At 62.0% G+C, this 27,235-nt stretch overlaps 1 protein-coding gene across 2 annotated transcripts; it reads right to left on the reverse strand.

Annotated features, from left to right (window-relative positions):
- Positions 1 to 5,219: 5,219 nt before the first annotated feature.
- UVSSA (UV stimulated scaffold protein A) lies at positions 5,220 to 27,023 on the reverse strand. Of its 2 annotated transcripts, XM_090267185.1 has the most exons (13): positions 26,888 to 27,023; positions 25,323 to 25,653; positions 24,287 to 24,407; positions 23,387 to 23,761; positions 22,390 to 22,502; positions 22,171 to 22,299; positions 16,216 to 16,327; positions 11,713 to 11,857; positions 11,206 to 11,331; positions 10,464 to 10,647; positions 10,116 to 10,227; positions 7,545 to 7,722; positions 5,220 to 6,599 (listed from the first exon to the last, which is right to left on the reverse strand). In XM_090267185.1, the coding sequence occupies exons 1-13, from the start codon at positions 26,983 to 26,985 to the stop codon at positions 6,506 to 6,508; spliced, it is 2,118 nt and encodes a 705-aa protein (XP_090123311.1). In that variant the 5' UTR covers positions 26,986 to 27,023; the 3' UTR covers positions 5,220 to 6,505. The 2 variants fall into 2 exon arrangements, with proteins under 2 accessions (XP_090123311.1, XP_090123310.1); XM_090267184.1 differs by lacking the exons at positions 5,220 to 6,599; positions 7,545 to 7,722; positions 10,116 to 10,227; ... (1 more) ...; positions 11,206 to 11,331; positions 11,713 to 11,857 and adding an exon at positions 13,036 to 14,281.
- Between the last annotated feature and the right edge of the window lie 212 nt (positions 27,024 to 27,235).

Below are 27,235 nucleotides of genomic sequence, written 5' to 3' on the forward strand. Positions count from 1 at the left end.
AAAGGCCAGCCCCAGCCCCACCCCCACTGGGCACCTCCCTGCCAGCCAGCAACTGCAGACCCCCAGGCGTGTCTTTGAATAACCACTCATGGAGACTTAAGGCGGGACACAAAAGGCCCCAGTAACAAATCACTCCTGAGCCAGACTTTATATAAGCACCCCTCTTCCATCTCAGCGGTCTTCTAACTCCCCTTTCACACGCACGGAAGCATGAGCGGTCTGACACAGAAACATGCCATAAAGCCGCAGGACTAAAACCGTGCGGGACACAGAGACAGGCGGGCGCTGATGGGGCAGAACAAGCTCAAAGGGGGAAACGCTGTGCCGGAGACTTTGCCACCCGGCCGCGGGGCGTTCCAAATCTGCCAAACACGAGCTCATTAATAAATGCTGGGGACGAGCCGCTTGAAATAAAATATTAGATTTCCTAGATAATATTTTATATTAAAATAAGTGAGATGTAGATCAGCGATTTAAATGTAAAGATGAAACACATAGAAGTATAGAATATATGGAAGAATCTTTAAAAATATTTTATTTCTTTTCAGAGGGGAAGGAGGGAGAAAGGGAGGAGCAACATCGATGTGCGGCTGCCTCTCGTGCGCCTCTCACTGGGGACCCGGGCTGCGCCCTGACTGGGAATCGGACCAGCGGCCTTTGGGTCCTCTGGCTGGCACTCAACTCGCTGAGCGACACCCGCTGGGGCTGGAAGGGTTTTTAATATAATCTTTGCCTCACAAGGCATGAAAGATTGATTAAGTCAACTATGTAAAATGTCTACACAGCAAAAACAACATAAGGAAGATCAGAAGAGAAACTGAGAAAACACTGACAACGCACCACGTAGAGCTGACTTCCCTGCTGAGTGAGGCGCTCCTACAACGCAATCGGAAACGAGCACGGAAGCCGGAGGAATAAGCACAGGAAATGGAAAACAACGTGTCTCACGCTGAGAGAAATATCACGAAGCCGCGCGGCGAAGACCCGACGGGTGGGCACGCGGCGGGGCTCGGGGAGCGCGCGTGGCTCCGTGGCCAGTGCGAGGGGCCCAGGCCACTCTGAGGGCAGCTCCCCGGCCCCCGCCGCGGTGTCCTTGCACAGACGCCCCGACTCCGTGGCCCCACTTCCAGGAGCTCGGCCCAGGACAGCACTCCCGTGTGAGCAGCGCTGGCCGCAGGGCGGCGGGCCACGGGGGAGGCAGCGCCTTCGGCCGCCGCCAGCTCTTCACGTGCCCAGAACGCGGCCGCCACGCAGCCCGGAGAGCAGCTCCTCCAGAGGCCGAGGCTGGACCTCAGAACCACCCCACCCCCCACCCCCAGAAACAGCCGACGAGGCCGGCTTCCTCAGGGCCCAGGACTGACCGAGGCTTGCAGCGGCCGGAGGCGTGTTCACCCGAGAAAAGGCGCCGAGCCTCAGCCAGCGCGAGCTCTGCGGGACCAGCAGCCTCACGGCGGCCGGGGGGCGGGTGTGGGGCGCCCCCGAAGCGGCGTCCTCGGGAGCGGCCACTGCCTGGCTCTCTAGCTGCCACCTGGAGAAACCCCACTCACAGGCCTGACAAGACTGGTTCCGAGCGGGTTTGCGGGAGACAGTCAGTGGCATTGTTTCACGACGTGGCTGCCGGGGGGTGATACCCGCCGGGGCGGACAGAGGCCAGACCCCCGAGCCCCGAGGAGGCCCCACGCCCTCACCCCACCGGCTGGCCCGCGAGCTCTGCACAAGCAGGAGGGCAGAGCGAGGGCAGAGCCGGCAGCTGCCTGGCCGAGGGTGGAAGGTGCTCCCACCTTGCAACAAACTGCAAGACTCACCGGGTCAGAGCATTTAAGGACATCGCTGCCCATCATCGGCTGGTCGCTAAGCTAACCAAGCAGACTCCAGCGTAAGTGCGATGAAGAACACAGGTTGTACAGAATCATCCAGACACAGGACAGACAGACAGACAGACAGCCACAGCAACAAATGCTGGGAAGTGGCAGATCTGATTTCCAGAGTCGCTACATCCTATAATTTAAAATGTCCGATAATAAAGAAATTATGAGACACTCAAAAAAAGAGGAAAGTATGGCCCCCACACAGGCAGGCTGGGACCCCACAGAGACGGCCCCTGAGCTTGGGTGTTGAACTTACTTGACAAAGACTCTAACTCAACTACTATAAATCTGTTCAAAGAACTAAAGGAAACCACGCGTAAAGAATTAAAGTATGAGAATACGTTTCACCAAGTAGAGAATATCAGTAAAAAGACAAATTGTGGAAGAGCACCAAGTGGAAATTCTGCAGCTGAGAAGTACAAGAGCTGAAATGAAGATTCACGAGAGGGCTCACAGATTTTAGTCAGCGAAAGAAAGAATCCAGACCTCGAGGACAGGTCATGAGGTCCAGTCTGAGGAACTGAAAAAGGATGAAGAAAAACGAACAGGGTCTCAGAGACGCGTGGACACCCATCAACCACATCGATGTCACACAGTCAGAATCCAAGGGCAAGAAGCCTCCTTTGAGACATGATGGCCAGCAGCCTTCCAAATTCTGCGCTCAAGAAGCTCAGCAAGTTCCAAGTAGGACACACACAGGAGGAGCCACACCTCGACGCCTCCCAGGAACCTGTCCGATGACAGCCAGCGCCCTGAAAGGAGCAAGGAACGCCCTCCCTGTGCGCACGGCGCTGCCCCCAGGGGCGCCTGGCCCCTCGCAGAATCGACGAGGCCAGAAGGCAGCTGGACAACATGATCCAAGTGTTGAGAGGAAAGGACCACTGGTAAGAATTCTATACCCAGCAAAACTGTTCTTCCGAGTGAAGGAGACACTAAAATGCCCAGATAAACAAAAGTGGGGAGAATCCACCGCTAGCAGGGCTTTCCCACAGGACGTGGCAAGGGCGTCTTCCAGGCCCAAGGGACAGACACCGGAACCCAATCCCACACGGAGACGAAGCACGCTGGGGAAGGCCGCCCCACAGCCAGATGGACAGTATGAACGCGTTTTTGTTTGGAAACCTTTTCTTTTCCTCTCTGATTTAAAGGACAACTGCATAAAGCAAGGATTACAAAACCACGCTCCCAAGACAGGACCCGCAGACAAGAATGCACGCAGGAGCGGGGAGGGGGCGGAGCTCTGTCAGAGCCAAGCTTCGTACGTTAGTAAAATTAATCCGGTATTAATTCAAACCAGGTTGCATTATGACGATCACTTACCACACAAGAAAAGCGTAACAGAGGAAGAAAGGAAAACAAGACGTGCAGAGAACAGAAAAATGGCAGACACAAGCCTCACCTGATCCATAATTACATTAAGGGTAAGCAGATTACACACACCATCAGGCAGCAGAGATTAGCAGACTAGATTAAAATCATGGTCAACTACATGCTGTCTATAAGAAACTCCTTAGATTCAGAGATAAAATGAAAAGTAAAGATGGAAAAAGATACACCATGCAAACTGCCACCAAAACCTACACTAACATCACACAGAAGAGACTTGCAGACAGAGGTTGGTACTGAGGCCCAGGCCACGAGGAGAGGGCTGACCCCGGGAAGGAGGGACAAGCGCACACGTGCAGGCGGACCTTGTCCACGGGCGTCACGGGTGTGCAGTGTCCTGCAACGTGAAGGCAGGGGGACGGCGCCTCACTTCACCACAAGGCCCGCTGGGCTGCTGTGGCCTGGTGTCGGGTCTGGGTCCACGCCCAACACAGGGCCCCGACACGTGAGGCAGAAGCTAACCACCGAGGGAGCAGCAGACAACGTGAAGGTGACTGTGGGAGAAGTCAGCACCCCACTCTCAGCCGCGACGGTAACAACCGACAGGGAATCAACAAGGAAAGGGGAGACTTCGCAGCATCAGACACGTGCAGAAGACCCGCCCCAGCGGACACACGCCCTTCCCGTGGACACGGGCGTTCTCCAGGACAGAACACATGCTAGGCCATAAAATAAGCCTCAAATGTCAAAAGACTGAAATCATACAAAACGTATTCTTTGGTCCCATGAAATGAAATCAGAAATCAAATAACAGAAAAAATTGGGAAATTCACAACTACGTGGAAATTAAACAACAAACCCCCTGGGTGACCACTGAGCAAAAGAAGAGCTCTCCAGAGAAGTTACAGAATGCTTGAGATCAATAAAGAGGGAAACACAGCAGCCCGAAACGTCCGAGGGGAAGCCCAGCAGGCTCAGGTGAGATCTGGCCGCTGCAAACGCCGCGCTGAAAAGAAAAGAGATCTCAAACCAGCACGTGAACCTTCTACCTTAGAACCCAGAAAAAGAAAACTAGACCCAAGGCAGCCTCAAGCGGGAATTCATGAAATGAAGACGAGAAAAAAAGAGAATCTCGACAAAACCAAAAGCTGGTCTTGGAACAGATCAGCAGAACTGATACGTTGCTCACCAGACTGACCAGGGAAGTAGAATCGAGAGAGGACTCCAGTTTCCAAAACCATTTCTTCCAGCTGTACAGACAGTAAAAAGATTACAAACATTGTGAACAACTTAAGTCAACAATTTACAATAACCCAGAGGAAACAAATTCCTAGACCCGCGAACTCCTGACGCGGACTCAGCACGGGAGAGGGACCCGCGCAGCCCGCGCGACAGGAACCAGGACCGCAAACACAGGCGGCCACTGCCCGCGGAGGAGGGCCGAGGCCCGGGGGCGGCGCTGCTGGGTCTGCCGAACGGTCCAGACACTGACGCCAAAAACTGTGGCGAGCTCACCAGGAAGCTCCGCCACCTGGGACCCGGGACGCAGGTGCGAGGGCAGTGGGACCGCAATGGCAGCCCAGAAACAAACTCGTTTATGGCCGACTGATGGTCAGTAAGTTGCTAATTCCACAGGGGAAACAACCGCTCTCCCAACACGTGCTCACGCACCTGGACGCTCACACCCACTGGGAGCCTGCCTCACGCCAGAGAGGAACGAACTCAAAAGGGATCAAGAGATCTAAACTTAAGAGCTGAGCCTATAAAACTCCTAGAAGAAAACGTGTTCACCACCTTGGATTCAGCAACGGCTGCTTCAATAGGAACCAAAGCATAAGCAGCAAAAGGAAACAGACATATCGGGTATCATCAAAGTTAACAACGGCTGTGAATCAGGGCACTGTCAGGAAAGGGAAGACAACATGGGAGAAAACAGTCACAAACCAGATAAGGGTCCCCTATTCAGAACACGGAAAGAACTCCTACAGCTCAAAGAGGCAGTTAGAAACGGACAAAGGACCTGAGCAGGCATCTCCCCAAAGACGACACCCAGGGAAGCACATGGAAACGCTCGGCACGTCCCGGCCGGCGGCTCCATGGGCTGGAGCGTCGTCCTCACACCAAAGGGCTGCGGGTTCGAGTTCCGGTCAGGGCAGAGGCCTGGGCTGCAGATCCCATCCCTGGTCGGGGTGCGTACGAGAGGCAACTCGTTGATGTCTCTCCCCCTTCCTTTCTCTCTAACTCAGCAAACATGTCGGTGGGTGAGGATTTAAAAGAATGAGGTGCCCAGCATCATCAGTCACTAGGAGAGCAGCGCCTCGCACCCAGTGACGAGATGGGCAACAACGAGCCTTAAGGGGAGCGTGGAGGGGTCCGCGCCGGACTTGGCTGGGAGGGCGGGCCGGGCGCAGCCTCGGTGGAAAGCGGGGGCAACAGTTCCTCGGGCTACAGTTGCCGCGTGAGCCAGCAACTGTGCTCCTAGTGTGATGTCCCAGAGAAGTGAGAATAGACGTCCACACAAAACGGGCACACACGTGCCAGCAACGTTATCCTCAACAGCCAAATCGTGTCCACAACCACCTCAGCTGCCGTGTGGAGAAGCAGCAAGGGCAGGGGCATCCGCCACGCATGACCCACGGGCTACTGAGATGCCAGACGCAGAGGACCCTCATGCCCAGGGAGGTGCAGAAACACGGTGGCTCCGAGGGAGCCTGGGTGAGGCCAGGCGTGGCCACGAAGCGCTGCCCTGTGTGGGGCACAGCCCTGGGAGTTGCTTGATGCTGCTGAGCTGCCCGGCGTGGGCGGCACAGCAAGCTGCTTTCTAAACACACAGGGCGGGGGAGCCTCCACGCTGAGACAGAACTGTCCCTGGGACGGTCTGAGTGGGCAACGCCACACGCAGCACAGCGAATGCTTCACATCCCTGTGTGTTCATGTTAGAAGAGCATTGACACAAAAGTGTGGGTTCTCCTGGATTTCCTGAGAGGTCACCCCACAAGGCTGGGAGATGGTGGCTGCGGCTACACACACGTCCTGAACGTCAAGTGCATGCTCCTTGTCGTCTGAGCCACATCACACGCAATATGCCCCAGCGGGGACACGGCTGCCTGAGGTCACCCTCTGAGGCAGGCCAGACCCATGACCCCGGAGCGTCTGTCCTCCCGGGCGTTCTGACCAGCATACGCACCATTTCCTCACCCTTAACCACAGTCACGGGCGCCGGCCAGACCGAGGCTGCTGCCCCACCCCCGCGTGCCGGCAGCAGGAGATGGAGGGCTGACAGCGGGGCTGTGGCGCCGCGGGCCCGGCCTCTAGTTCAGCGCGTAGTTAAACTGATTGGCAAACTTCTCGTGCTTCTTCCGGTCCATCTGGTTCATGGCTGCGATGGCCCTCCGCACGGCCGCCCTGTGGGGGCAGCAAAGCAAGGTGACCAGGGGGCCGGGCTTCGGGTTCTAGACCACGGCCTGGGGGGACGGGGCACCGGTGCTGGGCAGATGCTGCCCTCGCAGACTCCCAGCTGAGCCGGAGCCGGAAACCACAGTGGGCAGCCCTGACCCCAGGACAGGCCAGGCCAGCAGGGAAGCCATGGGCTCTGCGTGGGTATCAAGAGCTGCCCTCCTGCCCAGCCCCACTTGGGCCGGGCACAAGGCGATGCCAGTCAGGAGGGCAAAGGGCCTACCCCGCCCAGCGTGCTGAGCCGAGCACCTAATGAACACGCGCGGTCTCAGCATGAACCCGGCCTCTGTGGTACCTGAAACGAGGACCCTTGGTGCTTTCCAGTGGCACTGTGGCAGAGCCCAGGACTGACCACAGCTGTGGACGGGCAGCAGGGCTGCCAGCCTGTCTCCGTGGATCCTGCTCAGGCCCACCAGCCAGGCTGGTCCAGCTGGGCCCGGAGAAGCCCCGACCACTGACCCCCAGCGCTGGCTGTGGGAACAGCGCACGGAGCGGAGCGCCCACCATCCTGGTGGTGCCGGCAGAGCTGTGCTGGGCTGAGACCCGTGGGGTGGCCCCTGCCCTGCCAGCCTTGGGGGTAACTGGCCTCCCTGAAGCCGCTATGGGGACACCCCTGGGCGCCTCTAGGCCAACCGGGTAAGGGAGGCCGTGCACCGGGTCTACCAGCAGCCTCACTCGGGAAGACGAATGTCATGTGCATGGGCAACCGTGCCCGGCTCCGCTCCTAAGGGCCTGCTGCCCCCTCCCCTGACTGGCTGGGATGGCGGTCTGCCTGGGGGCGAGTGTTCGCAGGGAGAACGCGCGGCAGAGGGGCGCCACGGAAGCCTCGGGAGCTCCGAGAGCTTATTGGCTGCGCCCCACACCCCGGTGCCAGGGCCTGGGTGAGGGCCTTACTTAGCAAAGACCTTCTTGGCGAGGCGTGAGCGGGAAGTGTCGGCCTGCTGCTTCAGGTCGGTGAGGCCGGAGCGCCGCCTCTTCTTGCCTCTGCCTCTCCCTCTGCCAGCCCTGGACGAGCCAAGATCCACCCCTGTGGCCGCCTCCACGTCTCTCATAAACTCGGGGTCCTGCCAGTCTGCAAGGAGACCCCGAGGTTTCAGAAAACACCTGGTCCCAACCACAGCACCTCTTGTTCAACCCCTCCCTGACTCAGTGACCCCAGGGGCAGGGAGGCCCACCGCTGCTCCTCCGAGCTCCCTCCCCCACCTGAGCCCCAGGACGCTGCCCGTCCAGGCTGGACTGTGCCCCACGGGGCCCCCAATCGTTGCCTCTCAACGCCCCTTCCGCCTGGTGGTGTGCATGGCAGGAGGGACCACAGCCAGGGGTCAGGGTGGGCTGGGCTTCCTTTGCATTGGCCCGAAGGTGACTTGGCCGCAGGTCTCAACAAGGAGGGTGTTGGGCAGCCCAGACGGCTCTGCTCTTCCCTCCCACCCCCTTCCTGGCCAGGCCGCGAGCAGCAGCAGAAGTGCCTCGGGAGGAAATCACGTCACCAGGCCCATGTGCTCCTGCGCAGGGCCGATGAGCGCGGTCTAAGGTGGGGCTCTGGCCCAGGGCGGGGGGCAGTGTCGGGGACGGAGGCCATGGTTCCTGCCCCAGCCTGCCAGTGCCGGGTCAGGGCCCTGCTCAGCGTCCCCAGTCAAGGCTGACCGGCCAGGAAGGCCCCGGGGCCCACGGAGACCAGGGACCCCAGGAGGGCGCTGCACACCTTGCATGCACACGGGGACCCCCAGAGGCCGAGAGCGGGGCACGTCCGGTGTGGGAGACGCCAGGGGCCTCAGACAGACAGATGGCAAGGCCTCCCCAAGTTGATTTTTTGAAGTGAAGGAAAATGGGCTGCACAGCTCAGATACAGAGACGATTAATCCGAGATTAAGGAAAACTGTCTAAACAGTTTATCTCTCAGTAATAAGGAGGCGTCACAGTTTAGGGACCCAGTGAATGGAGCGATTGTTTAAACACAACGGGAAGACGCGGCGCCCGCGCGGGATGGAATGAGCATCTCAGGAAAATGAAGGAGCAATTTAAAAGCCTTTGAAGAAAATCAATAGATGCCGGGGCGCGCGGCCTTCCTGCGCAGCCGGCCCTGAGCTCCACCGCATTGTCGCCGAGGTGAGCGCCGGGAAGAGAAAATTGCGCTGCCTGCGAGGGAGGCGGGATCGATACCGCAGTTAGTGAAGAGATGCTATTTCACATCTGACTGGCCAGCCCCAGCCCGCGGCCGCGGCCCATACCTGTTGTTAACAAGTCACCGCGGGCTGGGGACCAGATACTCTTCGGGGCAGACACAAGGAACAGGCACTTAATTTGCTCCCGAGTTCGCACCAGCAGGGGAGGCCTCAGCGCGCAGATTAGCAGGTCAGGCCTCCTGACCCATCCAGGGCCAGGCCCCAGCGCTGACCCCGGCATCAGGCTGAAACCTGATCTTCGTCTCTTAGGACAAAAAGAAACACAGCTAATGACACACGAGCCGGCTGGGACCTCACACACAGGCATGGCTGCCGTCTGCCCTCCTCGGGGCGCTGGGGCGAGGGCGCCGGGATGGCCAGGAGTCGACCCCAGCCCCCCGAGCGCACCTGCGTGCTGCCGGGCCGGGGACGGCCACTCCTGCAGGTCGCCACCCAGCCCTGCTGTTCGGGGCCCCACTGGGGGCTGAGGGGCTGCCCATCCCTGTGGACACATGTGCTGTGATGAGACGAGGTCCCCAAATGGCCCTGAGAATGAGGTTGCGGTGGCTGCAGCCCATTGGCCAGAAAATAGGGAGCCCTGACTGAGGGGTCCCCATGGAGCACTCTGGAGACCCAGTGCCGTCAGCACCCGAGGCCCAGCCGCTCTGCAGCAGCCCTTGCCTCCTGCCCTGGCAGGTACACGCACCACACACGTAACACACACAGCATGTGCACAGAACACACCCACATGCAACCCTGCACATGCATCACACACATAACACACACAGGCACAGAAAACACACACGGCCCTGCACACACATCACGCACACGTGCACAGAGAACACCCACACACGGCACTGCATACACACCACACACATGGCACATGCACAGAAAACAGCTGCATGCGACCGGGCACACTACACACGTGTGTATGTGCGCGTGCCCCACACACGCAGGACTTGCAGGGGCAGGGGATGGCGAGCACTGCAGCACGAAGGTCGGGGCAGACACGAGCTGGGTCCTCCTGAGCGGCACAGGCTCAGCCAGCTCGCCTTTCTTGCCTCCGTTTCTTTGTCTGCTTAAAACACGCAGCTCAGAATCCAAAACCCACCAAACCGGAGGGGATGGGGGCTCTGGGGGCGGCTGTGCCCGCCCTCCCTTCAGGAGCGCCCGCGAGACCCCACAGGCAACGCAGCCCCCAGGCGACCGTACTGGAGCAGCAGGGTCGGACGCAGACCCACGGAGCCACCCTGGGGGCCGCTGCCCACAACACGGCACTGCCCTCCCCGGTCCCTGTGCCTACCTGGCCGCTCAGCCTGCCTCTGCAGCTGCTGCCTCTGCTCCCGGGCCCTGTCCTCTGGGTGGAGGGGCCGCCCCGTGTCGTCTCTGGGAACGATCTTGCCATGGAACGGGCACTGTGGCAGAGCAGAGTGGCTGTCACCGTCCCTGTGTCTGCCACCTCGTCCTTCAGCCCCAAAGGAAGGGCGCTGGGTGCTGCCACGGCAGACTGGGGCGGACGTGACCTCCCTCGGCAGCCCAGCACGAGCAGGCCGCAGGGGAAGCGAGGCGCCCCAGGCTCCGCACTGCCGCTGGTGGGTGACCAGGCCCCGCCCACCAGGCCGTGGCAGCTGCCCGACGGCGGCCTGCGCACCTTCAGCCGGTCCTGGCGCTCACAGAGCTGGCCGCTGGGCTTGGGGGCGCGGCAGCGGTGCTGCACAGGCTCAAACTGCCCCGCGAAGGTGATGCGGCGGCTCCGCAGCAGTTCGGAGACCTCGGCGCTGGCCACCTCCTCGTCCACCTCGCTGGGCTTCCAGAAGCGGTGCTGAGACTCGGCTCTGCAACGCGGGCCCCGTCAGAACCCTCGTGGGGGCTCCGCCAGGCGTGGCCAGGGGCCAGGACCCGACCGGCGGCCAGAGGGGCAGGTCCCCCAGACTCTGGGCCTGGTCACCAGGTTCATGAAACGAGGTGGGAAGGCACTAAGCAGGACAGCGTGAGGTCCCGTCACCTGGCCTGGCCCTCGAAGGGACGCGCCCCCTGGTCTGCGGTGCCAGAGTGAGCGCAGGCCGGGGCTAGCTTTCCGGAAGTTCCTGGCAGAGCCCCAGGCCCAGCCTGCAGGGTCCGACCCAAGGGCAGCTGTGCCAGGACAGGGATGAGGGCTGAATGAGCCCACGGGGGAGAACCCGCGGCCCTGGCACCCGACCGTCTGGGAGGATGACACGGGATGTCTCCCCAGGGACCCACAGAGGTTCAGGAGACGCCCACGGCACCGGGTGCAGGCGCAGGACCGGGCACGACCACACGGCAGAGCCAGGCCAGCGCCCGGCTGCACAGCCACCGGGCGGGGGTGGGGAACAGGGCGGCGGCCTACGCAAACCAGACAGGCCTGTACTCACTTGAGAACCTTCCCGTGCACCGGCGGCTCCTGGCCCCAGTCACACAGGTCCACTCCGAAGGGCAGGACTGGAGCCCGCGCCCACTCTGCAGCCAGCCTCCGGGCCTCCTCCGGCGCCAGCGGTGCCCTGCGGGGACCACAAGAACAGAGCAGAACACTGACCATGCACACCTAGGCCGGCCAGTCCCCTGCCTCCCTCCCCCCAAGGACAGACCCGGGGTCAGCACACATGACCAATGCCCTCTCACCCTGGGTCAGGCTCCAGGGCAGTGCTGAGGCCCCGTGAGGAATCAAGCTCCAGCGGCCCCAGGGAGTGGTGCAGGGAGCCGGCCTGGGGGCCCTGCAGGCCCTCCCTGCCTGCTCCCACTCCCCCTGCCCTGGGCACAGGTGCTGGCAGGTGCATGCCCAGCTGGGAAGCACACCCGGGGCTGCCTGCAAAGGGCCAAGGGGCCTTGGGAGCCCAGGGGGCAGGTCATGCTCTGGGCAGAGGTCAGGGGATGGGGGCCACCTGGGGCTCAGGCACGGGGCTGGGGGCAAGTGGCCCCGGAGCCGGTGGGGCTGAGCGGCAGCAGAGGTGGGGTCGCTGGCCTCCTCATCCAACCTCATCCTCTTCCTCGTCTGCAAGTCTTGCACAGCCGGGTCTTTCTCCTGCCCTGAAACACATTTGTCCAATGCTCACTGTGCCCCCAGACACCCGGGGGCACCATGCTCCCACCCCAAGGGGAGGGAAGGCGGTGACCGGGGGTTAGGATGCGGCCCACACGTCAGTGCGCACATCCTCCAACAGCCCGCAGCTGCAGCCCACAGCTGGCCCTGCCGGCGGCCAGTGGGGGCCACGAGGCTGCCACTCCAACCCCTGCAGGCCAGGGCCTACCACCACGTGCCGGGGGAGACGAGGGCAGCACCTCTAGCATCTCAGACACCCACTGCGCTCCCAGCCCCATTGGCCAGCCTGTGCCATGCCAGGACCCATGTGGGCGCCCAGCCCAGCCCCAGGAGCCAATTACCATCTCAAGTGGGGGATGTGCAGGCACCCATACATTACAGAAATTAACAGTGGTCAGCAAATACATGAGGTCTGTCCAGAAAAAGTCCAGCCATTGTTAGTGTAACAAAAATGGTTTGCACAACATTGATGTGACCTGGCAGGCAGGGAGAGTGGACTGGAACGCGCATGTGTGAACAGTGACCACTTCACTGTACATATCAGCGGGGGCAGTAGACGCCGTTGGGTGAGCACATGTACTGTGTGGCCGTCCCATTCAAAATGGCTGAGCAAGGAGAGCAACAGATCTGCATTCAATTTTGCGTTAAGCTTAAACTTTCCTCCCCAGAAGCTATTCAGGTGACCCAGAGGCCACAGCCGTGGGCACCTGGTGACTGGCAGCGTCATCACAACACACCCCCTCATGCATCGCGCCTCATACAATTTTTTGACAAAACATCAGATCACCCAGGTGACTCAGCCCCACTACAGCCCAGATCTGGCGCCCTGTGACTTCTGGCTTTTCCCAAAACTAAAATCACCTTTGAAAGGGAAGAGGTTTCAGACCATCAATGAGACTCAGGAAAATACAACGGGGCAGCTGATGGCGGCTGGGAGAGCTGTGTGAGGTCCCAAGGGGCCTACACTGAAGGGGACTGAGGCGTCATTGTCCCGTGTACAGTGTGTCTTATACGCCCTTCAGTAAACGTCTCTGTCTTTCATAGTATGTGGCTGGATACCTTCGGGACAGGCCTGATAGGTATGAATCTTTAATAATCAGGGATGACCATCAGAAAAGTAAATATTTTTATTAATTCTATTGAATGACCATTTTTAAAACTAGCACAAGAAAAGCGAATCTAGCAAATAAGAGGTAGAAATAGGAAAAAACAAGACAGCAGGTCAAAATAAATGTGAAAACAAGCAACCAACTGCTGACCAATCTGAAACACAGCAACAATTAAAATGATGAAAACCAATTAAAAAACAAGCTTAGTTAGTTCAAATTATTTAAAATTTGTTACCCACCCAAGACCATCTTCAGAGAGTGAGTGAACAGAGGGTGGAAATGAAGCGTGAGGGTTACTCTGCCAACGGGAACTGAGGAAGCGGGGGTCGGAGCTGACGCTGGCGAGACGGACTTCAGGGGGAAGGAGCAGGCCCTCGGCGCGCGGTCGGCCGGAGTGGGCGCGACCCCAGCTCCCAAGCTTATGGGATGCGCCTACCCAGCAGCGCGGGGCTTCGTGTCTGAGAAACCCCGGCGAGCACACACAAGCAGACAGTGACCAGGCGAGGGACCTGCAGCCTCGCTGTGCCCTCGGGTCACGTGGCTCAGAGGGAGAAGAGCAAAGAGCGGCCGGTGGCCCAGACACGGGGAGCTTGCAGGCACACGCTCCTCCAGGCTCCCCTGTGCAGACACCCTGCCCACCGCCCGCCCGCAGACTCATGGCCACGCTGCTGAGGCGGCAGCGGGACAGGCCGCAGCGCACTGCGTACAGGAAGAGCCTCCTGGGAAGGGGAGGGACTGCGGGGCACCAGGCCCACCCCCAGCGCTGGAGGGGTCTCCTCTGCCTCAGGCGCGGCTCCGCAGCAGGGTCCGCCTGGCAGGTCCCCTGCGGGGGGCCCGTCCAATGGCTCTGCTGTCCGAGCGGCTTCCGCAGAGGTGAGCAGAGGCCGCACAGGGCCCACAGCCTTTCCCAGAAGACGTTCGCCCACCCTGCCCCAGAAGCCCTTCGAGTCCTGCACTCTGCCACGTGGGCGTGGGGTTGTCCCCCCGTTTCCTGGGGTCCCGTGCTGAAAGTGGGGGACATGGGACAGAGCCACTTAGAGGTGACAGGGTCCACCACTGGCCACCCGAGGGCATGGCTGAGGCCCGGGGCACCCCGGACAGGAGGCTCAGGTCCTGACCTGGTTCCTATCAACACGGTGCCCCAGGCCCCACGGACCAGAGCGTGCACACGCCCACGTGGGACCCGGACTTCACATGTGGGGACCTGTGGCAACCACACAAGCGCACGGGAGGGAGGGGCTGGCCAGTGAGCACCGGCGTGCAGATGGACACAGTCACAGCCGAAGATCGATGTGGGAATTCCTGAGTTACACGAATGAAAGATATTTTTCATTGATCTGTTGTTTTAAACCATTAAAAAGATGGGTAAGCATGTTAGAGTGGGGTAAATACTCGGGGCACTAAAAATACACCAGCATTTTCACCTCGTGGTAGAAAATCAATCTTGCTGACACGCTTTCACAGTGAAAGCCCAGAAAACAGCCGCAGTTTTCAGGGAGCGCTCAGCTTCCAGAACAGTGGCCCGCGGCCGCTAACCCACCGGCTGGGCGTGGCATGGCCAGGCGTCTCAGCAAGCACAGGGTCTTGGTGCAAACCTACTCCCACGGTGCAATCATAAAAACACCCAAGTCTCCTTCTCTGTTCCAACTGCCCAAGTGGCACCGATCTGCCTGGAGCGTTAAGGCAGACAGGGCGGGACGATCGATCGCAGGAAACAGAGAGGCTGGGGCTCGGCGCAGTTAGCCTCCCGCCTGACACTATTGATTTTACCTCATGGAGCCGGCCTTGTAATTAAAATGTAAATTTGAGAAAGAGACTGTGCGTCCTGACAGACGCCAGGATTAAGGGGAAGATAAAAGCCCCTCTGAAAATTCAGAGGAGCTGAGCGAGCTCACGCTTCCTGGGCTGCAGCCCACAGTGCGCAATCCAGACCCGCGCGCGGCGTGAGCTGCCCACAGGTGCCCATGCCGCCCGCCTGCAGTCGTCAGTGAGGGAAGACGGGCCATGGGCCCCTCTGTGATGGGCCGGGGAGCACCTCAGGGGAGACGGTGAAGGGAGCACAGTGTCACGGGAACAGGACACCCACCCGGTCCCCAGTGCAGGGACCTGTGACCCCCGCTTTGGACCCTGGGCTTCTGGCACACTCCACAGCCCACCTTTGCAACCACTCAGAGGACATCGATGACTGGCACTGGGCCCCTGCCACGCCAGCCCCCCTCACCTCCAGGTCACAAATGGAGGGACACGAGCCACCACAGAAGAGGACAAACTCCTGCCGGGAGAGCAGCAGTCCCCGCACCCCTCGTGAGGCGCCCACAATCAGGCGTTGCTCTGGGCACCGTGGGTGCAGCCCTCCAGCCTGAGGCCAAGTTTGGACCAGTGGCGGGTGTGGCCCGGTGCTCCAAGGGAGGCCTGCCTGCGCCTGCCCTGGCTGGGGCTCGGGCGGGCAGCGGCCACGCAGCGCAGACAGGGACCAGACACACGGAGGGCTGTGAGGCTTGGCCGTGACTTTGGTGTGACACCTTAAAGGGTCCCATCTTCACCCCTGAGTGTCCAACTGCCTCAGGCCTCGCCTGCTCCGCCACCGCCGGCCTTAGCGCCTCCCCGGAAGGCTGCAGGCCTGGGCAGCACACGTGGCTGGCAGAGGACTTCAGGAAAAGAAAACTTTCGGACAGGAAAGACCCGACGCAGGCAGTCTGCACATCCCAAGGTTGACGTCACCCCATGTCACAGAGCCGACAGACACTCTGGGCCACACGCCGGGTCTGCGACCCTTCGAACAGTAGGGAGGGATGCTGCCTTGCTTGTGATACCCCCAGGGAACAGCAATCGAGGAGCAGGAGTCCAGAGAACATGGGGTACTGCCCACTCATGAGATGCAGCGACCACTTCCAGGGACTCCCTCACACCCCAGGTGACAGGCCCCTCACGCTGCTCTGGGGACCCCCAGCCCAGCCTTGCACTCACTGCCACCCCCGGGAGGGCTGCCCTGCGCCACAGCAGGTGGGCGCGCAGGGGCCTCTGAGGCACAGCACCCCCCGGGCAGCCTCCGGGAAGCAGAGCCACAGGTTCCAGTGAAAGCAGCGTCCCTGGCAGCCACAGCGAACCCCAGGACCACCTAGTTGGCACACGGCCAGTCGTCCATCAGAGTGGGCTGCAGGTCCCACACCTGGGGTCACGGCCGAGGGGCTCTGTCTGAAGAGGACCCTCCTCCCGATGCCCCTCTCACCACTCACCGCCCTTGGGACACAGGTGGTCGGGGACACTGGCTTCGTAGCCCTCCTTCTCTGGGACCTCCACAAAGTCGTCCTCATCCTCATCCTCGTCCTCATCCCCCGGGGCCGCCATCTGTGGAGACACCCCCAAACCCGTGTGGAAGCAGCAGGGAGAGGCCGGAGTCTCCTGGGCTCCTGCGGGGCCAGCCCTCCAGGCTGGAGTGTCGGCACTGCCCGCTGAGCACACTGGACTGTCCCTCAGCCGGTCCCCTGGTGCCTAAAACCACGGGCTCCACATACCCACTTGGTGCCCAGAGCTCCCAGCCAGGCTGCCCAGAGCCACGACCTGTGTGGAGCAGGCGCCACTGCCAAGGCTCACGGAGCAGAGTTCACCCCCAAAAGACAAGGCCCCAGGGTGAGGTGACTGCACCGGGGGGAGGGGACAGCCACCGCTCAGTCAGCTGAACCGGGCTTCACAGCAGCACACCCGCCCACTCGAGCCTCGGGGGTGCCAACGGGACCACAGTGCTTCTGCAGTATCCCGTCTCTGGCGTGAGGCCACCTCCCCTGCCCGGGTCAGTGTGGTGGGGGTGCCTCTGACCTGTTCAGGGGAAGCGCCAGACCCCGCCCTCCGCCTGGCAGCACCCAACTCCCTGGAAGCAGCAGGGCCCTGCCCACGGAGGGCTCCTCTCAGGCGGGGCTTGCCCACTGGCCGAGTGACGGCCACGCACACACTCCCTTGTGCCAGAGCCACAGACGTCAGGAACCAGTGTCCACGGCCAGCCCTGCTCAGAAAACCCTGGCTCAGGCTCCCTCTTCCCCTTCCCCCAGGGCAGTGACCGCTATGGGGACCTGTCCTTCCTGAGAGGGTCACAGCTGCAGGCATCCAGAGGCCCGGCCCCTGCGGGTGCTGTTTCCTGCTTCCGCCTTCCTGGGCCAGGGGAGTGCCACCCCCACCACCTGCTGCCCACCCGAAGGCAAGGCCCGGAGGGAGACCCTGTCAGATGAACATCAAAGACGGCCCGGGTGAGGGTGTCAGAGGCAAACTTAGAAGCGTGACCACCTAACACAGGCCCTGGCTTCTGAAATCACTGCAACAGCAATGCTGGCCACAGAGATGGCTGCACGTCAGCCCTGCCCCAACCCCGTCACCAGACGAACACCGCGGTACCCGGTGCCTGCAGGAGCGGCAGCCGCCGCCCCAGAGGCATCATCAGATGCAAATGTATGTTGTTTGGCTCCGGCCTGCGGCTCTGCATCTAGCCGTGCGGAGACATTAATCACTGGGAACTGTAATTTTTGTTATCAGTCTAACACTGATCAAAAGGGAAGCCTGTCTCCACCGCTGACCTGTGAAACGTCCCAATTATACTCTTTGGAAATGACAGGGGCACTTAACTCCCGAGCTGAGCAAATGACGACAATCAATCACGTTTGAATAACAATGAGCCACGGACCTGAAAATTATTTTTGTACAGAATCTCCCCAGGAATTTATGAAAGGTGGAAAGCAGCCCAAGGTTTTAGGGCATTACGGTTCCCGGCCTGCGCAGTGCGTATCAAACACTAAACAGAATTTATGTGTTTTAATTTTCTGAAAGGTAGATGTGGACCCACCGGGTGCTACAATGCATAACGTAGATGCCAGGTTTTAAATATGGGAGTCGTTTTCATAAAATATTAGGCTTATTGCGCTCACCATCGAATCCCACTGGGGACTCTTATTAAACTTCCATTTCCTAAAAACACGCAGCTCCTCAGCTACCGTCCGGGCTACACCTTCTCTCCCTGGGCCCGGAACCCTGGGGCCTTCTGTCCTTCAGTCGTCAGTGAGGCTGGCGGCAGCACGCCACCCAGGAGGACCTGTGTCCTCCGTAAGAGCGGGGCTGGCACTGAGCCTGTGAGGACTGCCTCCTTCGCGTCCCCGCAGCCAGATCCCCAGCCGGAGCCTCGCCGTCCAGGCCTGGGCTGCACGTGCTGCGAGCCGCCCCCACTCAGGCCAGTGAACCCGCGTGGCGGACTCTAGGCAGACAGCACGTCCGGGAAGGCTGGTGACAGCCGACCTCCACAGCACAGGAAGTGACTGTGGCCTAGACACCTCCAGACCCCTGCGTGACCCACTCCTGGGCCTCCCACCAAGCAGCACTGCCCGCCAGGCGGGACTGTCCTCCCACAGTGGGGGACACGGGCCTAGACCTGAGCCCTGGCCAGTCCACTGGTTCAAAGCAGTGGCGGCTGCAACCTCCCCACAAGGTCAAAGGTCACAGATGTGGTCAGAAGCCAGCACTGAGCCAGGGGTGAGGAGGTGTTGGGACGCAGCAGGGGACAAGGACACCCAAGGGTCCCAGGAAGATCACACCCCGAGGTGGCACCAGCTGAAGGCATGTTGGCCCCTGGCAGCAGCTTCCCGACTGCACTGAAACCAGCTCCAGCCCCCTCGTCTGGGGGACGCGAGGTCACGCCAGGCCTTGCGCCCCCCCCCCCCCCAACAGGTGAGGCTTTGGGAGCCCGCCAGGTCCCTGCATAAAAGCCTCCCAGACACGCAGCCCACCCGAAGCCGGGAGGTCCAAGCCGATTCTCACCCACAGTTAAAAGGATTTAGAAAAATGAGTCTCCATGATCATAATTAAACAAGCAGTAAAACAGCTAAAATACACAACACCGTCAGTTTGCCGGAGGAGGGTAGAGAGGCTGCTAATTATCTGGGAAGGAAGCGTGGCCTCGCACGGGAGCCGCCGGCCGTCAGCACGCACCCGAGATACAGCTGGGACGGTTAAATAAATTTCGTACGATCTAATTAACTCGGGGCGCAATCTCAATTACTTTTCACCCAAGAAATCACTTTTGTTCAGTTTATGTGTTTCCCTTTAAAAAAAATGATGTAAGGCCTCGTCAGACGCGCGAGCTCCCACCTGCGTTTGTCTCTCAGCGCTTGACGGCTGTGCATTTAAAACCCCATTCTCTCGTATAAACTAAAAATTAAACGTGCTCAGCTGGGATGGCCGGCACCGCGGCTATTTATATGCTAATGCCCTCCCGGGAGGCCCAGCCAGACCTTTATCTCAGACATCTCACTGCGCAGCCACAGTCCCGCCTCGGAGGGCAGAGGACGCCATGGCGGGCTCGCGGACCCGGGAGCCTGCGTGGACCGCAGTGCAGCACGCGCCCCCTGCTGAAGGAGAACCTGAGCAGTGGTGACGGGGCCGCCGCACCTGGGACGGCTGTCCCTCCCCTTCCTGGTCCGACTGAACCGCAGCGGCTGAGCTCCGAGCAGGCCTCGCCGGAGGCTGCCCCAGGGTCCTGTGCGCTCGCTCAGGGTGGAGGTGCATCTCCAGGGTGAGGCTGGGGCCCAGAGCTCCGGGGGGCCTGGGCAGGCAGCAGACAGATAGGGGGGGCACGTCCGTGGCCCTGAGGCAGGAGGGTGGCTCAGGGACCCCGAGGACAGGACAGCTCTGGAGCCCACACCCGTTTCCCTCTGCGCTCCTGGACCCAGAGGAGCGCCCTGGCTTCCCAGCTGGCGGGGTGCACCCCGCGTGGAGAGGCAGCCCTGCCGAGGAGGCGCATGCTCTCCTGCTCTGCGCGGGAGGCAAGACCCGGCCAGATGACACTGTGAGTGCAGCTCACCGGGTGGCTCAGTCTTGGGAGGAAGACAAGGCTCCACAACTGCCCCAACTCGGTCCTCCCACCTGTAAGACGGGGTCAGAGCACGACCCCCTGGTGGCGCTGCTTCTGGAACCAGAAGGACGACAGGGACGTCTGGCGCGCAGGGCCCCTTGGGAAGGCGAGGAGACGCGAGTGCTGGCACAGCACGGCCCCCCCGCCCTCATCAGGGACCAGCGGGCAGACCCCTCCCCGCTCTCAGCGCCCCCACAAGGCGGCAGTGCGGCCTTCAGCGTGATGAAGGAGCCCAGTCACCAGGAAGGTTGTTTACTGGCCCTGCCGAGTCCAAGGTCCCCATGTCACTGATTTAGTTCCCCTGCCTTCCCAGGGCCTGACGCAGCCAACATTTCATTTCCCTGGCTTCCTGCTCCGTCCTTTTCACCTACAGGAAGCCAGGCCCCCAGGGCCACACAGCGACAGGCCTGCTCTGCAGCCATGCCCCATGGCCAGCAGACTCAGAAAAACGCAGGCGGCGTCGCGCGGACCAGCCGGGAGGTGTCGCCAGTAAGGCCGTGCGGCTGCCGCAATGACTGGCGATGGTGGGGCGAGGGCAGCACCTTTGTGGCTGTTCCTGCCATTTAAACACGTAGACCAACTTTTTTTTTCCAACCCATTGCTGATAGTTTAAACGGCTGTTGCTTCAACTGATTTCCTTGACTTACTGGTCAGTGAGAAGCGGCTGCCTTGTTAACGACACAGTCGCAAAACGTGGGCGACCTCAGCTGCGTCGGTAACAGCAGGGACTGAGAAGTTCTCCCCGGGTGTCTGTCTGTGTAACGGCTGCAGCCGCCGCAGATCGTGGCTGGAGAACAGCCAGGCTGGGAACCAAATCTCCCCCGTGATGCTTCCGACAGACCCGGGCAGATCTATCCCGGGGCTTCCACACAGGACGCAGACCAGCCACTGCAGGAGGCAGAGAGCCCAACCTACTTGCACTGGCTCGGGCAGATTTTAAAGGCAGACCATCCACACCCAGAGGAATCAGTACATAGAAAACAGCGGCAACTCAGAAACGGAAACCGAAAGAAAGAGGCGCCACCGCCTGGGGGTGGGGGGCTGCTGGCAGGACAGCCCCAGGGCGGGGCAGCTGCGGGCCTCCTGGGGTCGGCTCCGGCCACAGCCTCTGGGCCTGCGGTCACTGGCGCGGGAGCGGGCTCCCTGTTTCAGTGTCACCCGTCTGTCACGGTGCTCAGACATTCGTGCCACTGTTCGAGCCGGCACCCCGGCCCAGCCCGTTCTCTGTGCAGCCAGGACCCAAGCTAAGTGGGGAGACGCCAGGGCCGGGGATTTAACCCCCAGCACTTACAGAAAAGCCAGCCAAGAACAACACGCTCCTAATTTCCAATTACCAGGCCGCTGGCGGCCGCCCCGCACAGAACAGGAGCAGATGTGCAGATACCGCGGCCTCTATTCTGGGACTGGCGCTCACCGAGCAGGGCGCCGTCACTCAGCCCACGGCCCAATCACTCCATCTACAGCCGCGGAGCGAGCGCGGTCTCCGAGGACTTCAAGCTGCGCCTCTTCAATCAGCTCCTGGAGCAGTGTCTCTGTCAGCCGCCCTCCCGTTCGCGGACAGAAGCACAGACGTGGCAGACGCGCCTGTCCGCCCCCTCCCTGCACTCGGTTAGACCCCGGGGCCCCCGCTGCCCGGCGCCCGGCACTCACGGGCCACCTGGGTTTGCCCCATCGCCCCCTGCTCTGTGGACAGACACCCCCAGGTCAGCCCTCGCCTGGCCAGGCCTCCAGCCTTCACGACGGACAGTGGCGTCTCCTGGACCAGTGGCTTCCCACCCCTCACCCCAAGCCCACTCCTGCCACAAGCGGCCTGGAGACGCCCCCACTGGGTGACCAGGCCTGGACACGTCACGCCTCCCACCCTGCACATCACCCCGCAGGTGCCTGGGGGGCGGCACCGAGGCGTCTACCAGTGGGAGCTCGAGTCCCACGTGAGCCCGGAGGGGCCCCTGTAAGGAACGAGCGAGCCCCAAGTTCGCCTGCCGAGACATCCCTCCCTGGCCCGGGTTTGGCAGGAGGAAGACAAGAGCTCCCCCTGCTGGTCCCCGGGGGGCTGCACACCCGCAAAGCCCAGTGGGTCCCACCTGCTCTGAAGAGCTCGCAGGCCCCTCCCACCCCAGGGCCCTGGGACTTGGGGTCCCAGACCCTCCATCTCTGGGGATGGCCTGGCCTGGGGCTGGTCCTCAACTCCAGGCCCTTGTGAAGGAGGAACGGGCTGCTCCGGAGCCCAGCGGTTCCTGCTCAGAGGGCTGAGTCGGCCCAGAGAAGACCCTCACGGCCTGGCCCCAGCCACCGCACTCACCTCCCTGCGGCGCGGGGCCCCCGGCTCCACATCCAGCTCGCGGGACCTCCTCAGGGCTGTTTCCAACTCCGCCTTCAGGCTGATGGCTGCCTCCAGGTGCCCACGGGGCCCCCCAGCACGGGTGAACAGCTGTGGCAAAGGGCTGGTCACCTGGGGGCCCGCCCCCACCCCGCCCCTCGGTGGCGCCCCCTCCCCCACCCGGCTCACCCACGGCCTCACCTGGACCCAGGCGCACGCGGCCGGCAGGAACTTGTTCTGGATGAGCTTCAGCGCGTCCCGAGCCGACTGGAGGACAGCCCAGTTGTCCTCGTTCTCCTGCACCCTCAGGCTGTCTACAAAACGGGGTGCACGGGCGGGGCACCGGCAGGTCACCCACACTCCTGCCTACTCCACCCGCCACAGGTCACCGGGGACCCCGAACCTGAGCCCGAGGAGGAGATTCGCTGCTTTATGCTTTGCGCGAAGGCGAAGGCTATTTTGGTCTGACCCTGATGCCCCCTCCACGCCAGGCCCAGGCCGAGACCTCCGTCCTCAGTGCCAGGCCAACCCGTCCAGCGAGCCCCGGGAGCCCTGCCCCCACTGCCCTGAGGACGGAGCCCCCCCCCCCCCCAGCACCCCACGTCCTGCGTGCTGGCTCCCGGGCCCCAGGGCACTGGAGCGTAGGGTGCGGGAACAGGACCTCCTGCGGTTCCGAGCCCGGCCCCCTGCTGAGGACATACCCGAGGGCCCCACCCAGCAGGGCCATGAGGCACCTGTGAGGAAGCCGCCCCCAGAGGGCTGGGCACGTGGGGTGGAACCTCAAGCCTGGGACCCCAGGGCCACGTGGAGCTCTGAGGGCCACCACCTGCGTCTTTACAAATGCGGCTAGAGGCCATCTCGCGGTCCCCTTGTCCCCCAGGCCAGAACAGGTGGTGCCCAGGCCTTGGCGGCCCCCCTCTGACCCTCGTGGCCTAGGCAGCTGCCCACAGCCACTCCAGGGGCTCCTGGGGCACCCAGAACCTCGGGCCCATCCCATCCTGGCCGCCCCACCTGCATGTCACAGTGAGGCCGCAGGGCAGAGCCTGAGGGCCCACAGCCTCATTCCAACCTGGGGTGTCCCTGCCCCCGTGGCCCCAAGAAGCCTGAGGTGTCAGAAGTGTCCCGAGGGCCCGTGGCCTTGGAGGCCGCTGCAGGCAGTGAGGGCGAGGAACCCAGGCAGCAGCAGGAGGGGCGTCACCTGTGAAGAGCTCCACGTCCAGCGTGTACTTGTGGGAGCCCAGCCCATGGCACCGCAAGAACGCCTGCTGGTCACTGTCCTCCTCCTCCTCGTCCTCGTCCTCGTCCTCCGAGGGAGCCCCCGAGGCGGCCGGGCGCGGCTCCTCCCTGCCCACGGCTGCCGGACGCGCGCACGCAGGCAGGGTCTTGCTACAGCACGGCTGCTCCTCGTCCCCAAGGTCAGGGGTGCTGGCGGGGCGGGGGGCGCCCTCCCCGGACACAGCCCAGGCGGCGGCGGGCGAGGCGGCCCCCGGGCAAGGCCCCAGGTCAAAGGGCAGCAGCAGCCGGAAGCAGTTGTCCACCTCCACAAGGCAGCCCCGGATCTCCTCGGACATGTCTGCAGAGACCGCGAGGGGGCTTGTCGGTCACACCCCGGGGCGGTGCTGCCGCCCGAGGCCGGAGGGTCCCGAAGCCTGGCCTCCCGAGCAGGGCGGGCTCCCGGCCTGCGCGTCAGCAGGGACCCTGTAGCTGCTGGAGGGGCAGCCGGGTCCTGGTGGCCCCAGGTGGGACCTGAGGGAGGGCGTGACCAGCCGCCCCCCACTGCGCCTGCACCCGGCCCCCCGGGGCCCCCCCTCCGCCGCGGGCCCAGCAGCCTGCTCTGTGCCTTCTCCGAGGCCCGGCCCCTCCCGGTCCCTCATACTGGCGGCGAGGAGGCGATGCTGGGGTGTGGGGGAGGGGCTGGCAGGGGCAAGTCAGAGCAGGAAAGGCAGGGGTGAAGCTCAGCCCACAGCCCCCGGTAACCCCGAGGGTGCAGGGCCCTCCAGCTGCCCGCCCCAAGGGCCCCCGGCACAGGGCGAGGCTCTCTGCTTGGCCGGTCAGCCCCTGGCGCCCCGTCACCTCCCTCCTGGTCCCGGGGACTCACCCTCCATCTCCCGCACGGCCTGCTCGGACCTTTCCCGGTAGATTCTGTCCAAGCGCCTCTGCTTCTCCTCCTCTCGCTTTCTCTCCGCGGGAGTCCTGGCGTTCACATCCTGGAAGTCCACCTGAGAAATTGGGGTAAAGCTGAGACTCAGCTAAGCAGAGCACAAAGGAAATCAAAGTCAAGGCGGGCCACAGAGGCCCTGACCCGTGTGGCTCTGTGGGTTGGACGTCATCCCGCAAAGCAAAGGGTGGCTGGTTTGATTCCTGGTCAGGGCACAGGCCTGGGTTTGGGTTTGGTCTCTGGCTGGGCACGTGCAAGAGGCAGCCGACTGACGTTTCGCTCCTGCTCTTTCACCCTCTCTCCTTCCTCTCTAAAAATACGTAAATTTAAGTTGTTTTAAAAATCAATTTAAAAAGAAGGGGCTGAAGCGAAGACGCAGCAGCACCAGCAGCAGCAGCAGCCGGGCCTCGGTGGTGTCTTGAGTCCAGATCGAAAACACCAGGGACCACACTGGACTCACGCCGGGTCCCTGAAGACAGCACAGCCAGCCGCAGCGCCTCTGCCAAGGAGTGAGATGGGAAGCCCTGGGGCCCAAGCCGGCAGCGGGGGGGTGGGGTGTGTGTGTGTGTCTGTCTGTGCGTGTGTGGGGACCCAGGGGCCTGTGTGTGTGTCTGTGTGGACCCAGGGGCCTGAGACCGCCACCTGAGCGCGGACCCCGGGAGCATGGCGAAGAGGCAGCAGCCACAGGCTGAGCGCAGGGACAGGTTGCGGAGGGACCCAGGTGACCACAAAGTATGAGGGTGGTAACCAGAGGGTTGGGTCTGAGGAGCTGAATCTCAATGCCCTGGGTTTCACCTGCACGCCCGTGGGAGCCAGTGCACAGGTACAGCACCACCCACACCCGGGGTGAGCGTGCCCCTCCCCCAAAGCTGCCCCCTGGCCTCAGGAGCCCGAGGAACCCAGCCTGCTGGTCCCCCTCAGGCCTGCCCGGCCCGGCAGCCCAGGTCTCCACAAGCCTGTCCAGGCCCTCACCCACCTGCTGGCTGTGCTTCAGGAAGTGGTAGCCCAAGGCGAGCTTCTTATAGGCTGCGCCGAACTTCTCGTTCCAGCCCTGGACAGCCCGGGTGACGGCCTGCTTCAGCCTCTGGGCCACCTCCCTGGGGGGTGGCAGGGGCTTCCCGTGGTCAGTGCCCAGCGTGAGCTCCAGGAACTCCTGGAAGTCAGACACGACCAGCACCCTGAACTGGTGAGAGCGGCTGAAGAGCTCCTCCACAACCTGGAAGGCGGAGAGGCGGACCTCGGCATGCTCCCGGCTCAGCTGCGCCATCAGCAGGTGGTAGGTGTGGCTCAGCTGCTCCTCTGACGACCTGGGGACGCCAGCCGTGCTCACCGCGCGCCCGGCTCCGGGGCACGGGAAAGGCTGTGCGGGGCGGCGTTCCCAAGTGGCAGGGACGGCACCCTCTGCTAGTCCCCGTTCTCCCCTCTGCACGGCCACACCCAGCTCCCGCTTCTGTGAAACCCACAAGCCAGCACTGTTTTCAGGGACCCTGGCCGGGTGGCTCGGTGGGCTGCAGCGCCATCCTGTGCACCAAAAGGTCCGGGTCCGATCCCTGCTCGGGGCACATACGAGACGCAACCCCCGTTCCTCTCCCTCTCAATCAACGGCCCCCGCTGCTGCGGCTCAGTGGGCTGACACCAGCCTCGGAACCGAAAGGCTGCTGGTTTAGCTGCGGGCCGGGTCCCCAGTTGGGGACGTGAGAGGCGACCACCCACCGATGTTTCTTTCTCCCTCCCTCCCTTGCCCTCTCTCTGAAAATAAATAAAATCTTAAAAAATAAAAAACATAAAGTCAATAAGCATATCCTCGGTTGATGGTTTTTTTAAAAAAAAAAAGAATGATTTTTATATTTTAAAATGGTTGAAACAAATCCAGAGAGTAATACTCCAAACACGTGGAAACTAGCTGAGGTTTCGGGGCGACTGCCCGTCCACTCAGGCCCAGCGGCTTCTCCTCAGCCAAGCAGCTGTGGCGCAGACTGGGGCGCCCCCTCCCCTGTGAGCCGCTGCTCTTTGGGTTTTTCTGGGCGCACAGAGAAGCGAGACCTGAGCTGGACGTTTTCCATCGAAACGTAGGTTCTCCATCACCTTACAGGCGACCCCTTAAGTTCTGTTTCGTCAACAGGGTGACTGTGATCACCAAACCTCGCCTTACGTTCCAGGTCTGAGCGGCCCTCAGCAGACCCCAGCCCGCCTGTCTGCAGCAGGAGGTCCCACTGCACCACGGGGCCACCCACCCGCCGAGACCCCTCTCCTCCCTCCACCAACTGCTGCGACAGCGAAGAGACAGATGCGCACTCAAGACTGAATCATGCGTGTGCTCTGAAGGGACCCGCTCCGTGGTCCCCCCAACCCCCGCTCCCGCTGGCCCCGGGGTCGCACGCCCGGGGGTCCTTTGGGGGCATCGCAGCGGCGATGGGAGGCCGGCCAGGGAGGGCGCAGGGATATGCGGGGAGCTGTGCGCCGGGCCCCGGGGTCAGCCCCGCAACCTCCCGGAGACTCCGACTTGCCGGCCCAGCCAGTGCCCAGGAAACGCTGACATACTTGCACATCTTCTTCAGCTCCTTCATTTTCTTAGGGTTCAGCTGCGCCTCTCCCGAAGTTGTAAGCTCTTCCACCAGCTCTGGAAGCCTTTGGTCCATCTCTACGAGCACGGGACGCACAGGCGCTAAGGGACCCCTGGTGCTGGTGCGTCCTCGCTTTCAGTCGTCTGCTGAGCTGGGGTCCTCCGCCCTAGCCCCCGTGGTGGCCTTCTGGACGCTGAAACCCAACCGCCCCAAGGGACGCGCCAGGCACGAGGCGTTCCGGGGGCTAATTAGGAAGAGCGCGGCGACCAGAGAACGTCCCCTGGGAGCCTTCCGACCGCGGCGCCCAGGGCGGCGGCAGAGCGCG

The sequence above is a fragment of the Furipterus horrens genome, unplaced genomic scaffold (genome assembly GCF_987537825.1).
Source record: "Furipterus horrens unplaced genomic scaffold, mFurHor1.1.pri manual_scaffold_2, whole genome shotgun sequence".
Taxonomy (NCBI): domain Eukaryota; kingdom Metazoa; phylum Chordata; class Mammalia; order Chiroptera; family Furipteridae; genus Furipterus; species Furipterus horrens.

Excerpts from the sequence above, each read along its gene's own strand:
- UVSSA (XM_090267184.1), bottom strand. The coding sequence starts at position 26,985 with ATGGACCAAAGGCTTCCAGAGCTGGTGGAAGAGCTTACAACTTCGGGA. Across the intron at positions 22,503-23,386 it reads GGACGTGGAGCTCTTCACAG|ACAGCCTGAGGGTGCAGGAG; the intron begins GTGACGCCCCTC and ends CCCGTTTTGTAG. Across the intron at positions 22,300-22,389 it reads CCGCGTGCGCCTGGGTCCAG|CTGTTCACCCGTGCTGGGGG; the intron begins GTGAGGCCGTGG and ends CCTTTGCCACAG.